Source organism: Cantharellus anzutake (assembly GCF_015039405.1).
Source record: "Cantharellus anzutake strain C23 chromosome Unknown EI90scaffold_90, whole genome shotgun sequence".
Lineage (NCBI taxonomy): Eukaryota > Fungi > Basidiomycota > Agaricomycetes > Cantharellales > Hydnaceae > Cantharellus > Cantharellus anzutake.
Genome location: NW_024067040.1, coordinates 22,160 through 23,684, shown reverse-complemented (window position 1 = coordinate 23,684; position 1,525 = coordinate 22,160). Strand labels below are relative to the sequence as shown.

At 52.1% G+C, this 1,525-nt stretch overlaps 1 protein-coding gene across 1 annotated transcript; it reads right to left on the bottom strand.

The window, feature by feature from the left end:
• Window positions 1-378: 378 nt before the first annotated feature.
• Window positions 379-995, bottom strand: EI90DRAFT_3082030 (uncharacterized protein; the record flags this gene model as incomplete). The annotated part of the gene is made up of 2 exons (XM_039061978.1): window positions 379-849; window positions 936-995. Coding segments are annotated over 2 exons (531 nt in total), but the record flags the coding sequence as incomplete, so codon positions are not given.
• Between the last annotated feature and the right edge of the window lie 530 nt (window positions 996-1,525).

Here is a 1,525-nt window from a genome sequence, read left to right as displayed (position 1 = left end):
TCGGATGTCGCGATATCGAGGAATAAAGACGCGTCCGACTCAAATACACTTGTAAACTCCTGTACTCGACGTGTAATTTTCGATACGCGATGTAGAATCAAGCTCAGACACAAATGACGATGTAGTTTCGCATGCAAGAAATAAGCGCAAAAGTTGGACTCCTCGGAAATCATAAGAACACATGTAAGAACTCGAAGGAGTGTTGGAAATTGAGTAAACGTCGGCTTAAACTAAGGCGAGGGCGGGTCTATGCTCGGAACAAGATACCCTCCGGCATCGAGAGTTTCGGGTGTCACCAGGGAACTCGGTGACCTGGGAGTGCTGGGCCTCTGGTTTGTCCAGGCTCACGCACAAGTTGGGCCGACTGGCTGCCCAGACCGTGCTGCGTCTCTAAGGTCTTATCCGGATCTTTCTCGGGTGAAGGAATATAGCCTTCGTCTAGCTCAGGCTCCGCATGCAGCGTCTTAGCATTGCCGGGCGCTTCAACATCTTGGCTAGCGTTGTACAACTCATGTGGGTCACTCGAATACCACAACACTGCACGAGTCACCTCTGGGCTCGATGACTTGGTGTTCCTAAGCTCAACAGGGGTCTCGGCGTCGTTACAGTCTTCATCGATGAACAACTCTAAATCGTTAGGCAACTCGGACTCGGCTCTGGATGGGGCTTCAGCCTGATGCTCGCGGCGTATCTCAACTAGGCATTTGACATGGCCGACTGCTACGGCTGGTTCTGAGTGACGTGGGGCGCTCTGTGGAACAGGACTTCGGCTATCACTGAGCCTCGCCTGGTTGACTCTGCATGTCTCGGGTGTGAGGATCAGCGCACGCGGGGGTAACTTCGCATTATCTTGATCAAGCGACATCGTCGGCACTACTCTAGTTGCCTTGGCTGGGATAATCCGTTCAACCAGCAGCAACGGCTTGGGGACAAACACCTTGTTGCGTGACCTCGCGCGGCAAGGTTTGCTGTAGTTAGCCGGGCGAAACTCATGATAGGACCCGATCGGCTGGGACTCCTCGACTTCATTTCGGAAAACAAGACCGGTCGTTTCAAGGCCGCGAGGCCTTAGCTCTTGATGATTGAGCTCTGGTGCAGAAATGGGATCTTCGGACACCGTGGCAATGGACTGGGCTTCACAAAGGCTCTCCTTGTCATCATCAAAATATGAGTCTAAGTCGAAGACGTCATAAACCGTTCCACCGAAATCCTCATCATTGGGGCGCAAATCCAGGTCGGAGGTGTCATAGGCTATCTCACGAGAGTCATCGTCATTAGAGCGCGAGTCTGAGTCGGGGACATCATGGAGGACTGTTTCGTAGGTGGTTGGCTCGGCGTCGGGTAGTGTTAGCGTGTCATCCATACATTCCAAATGAGAAACTTCATAGGCGGACTCGCCGGTGTCAGGCGCGGTACCATATTGTAGATTAGCAGAATTTTGATCAACTTGTTCATATTCGCGTGTCCACTCAGGAATTGCAGTGCTGGAACGCATATCAGCCTCGTGAATCAAATGAACCTTTCC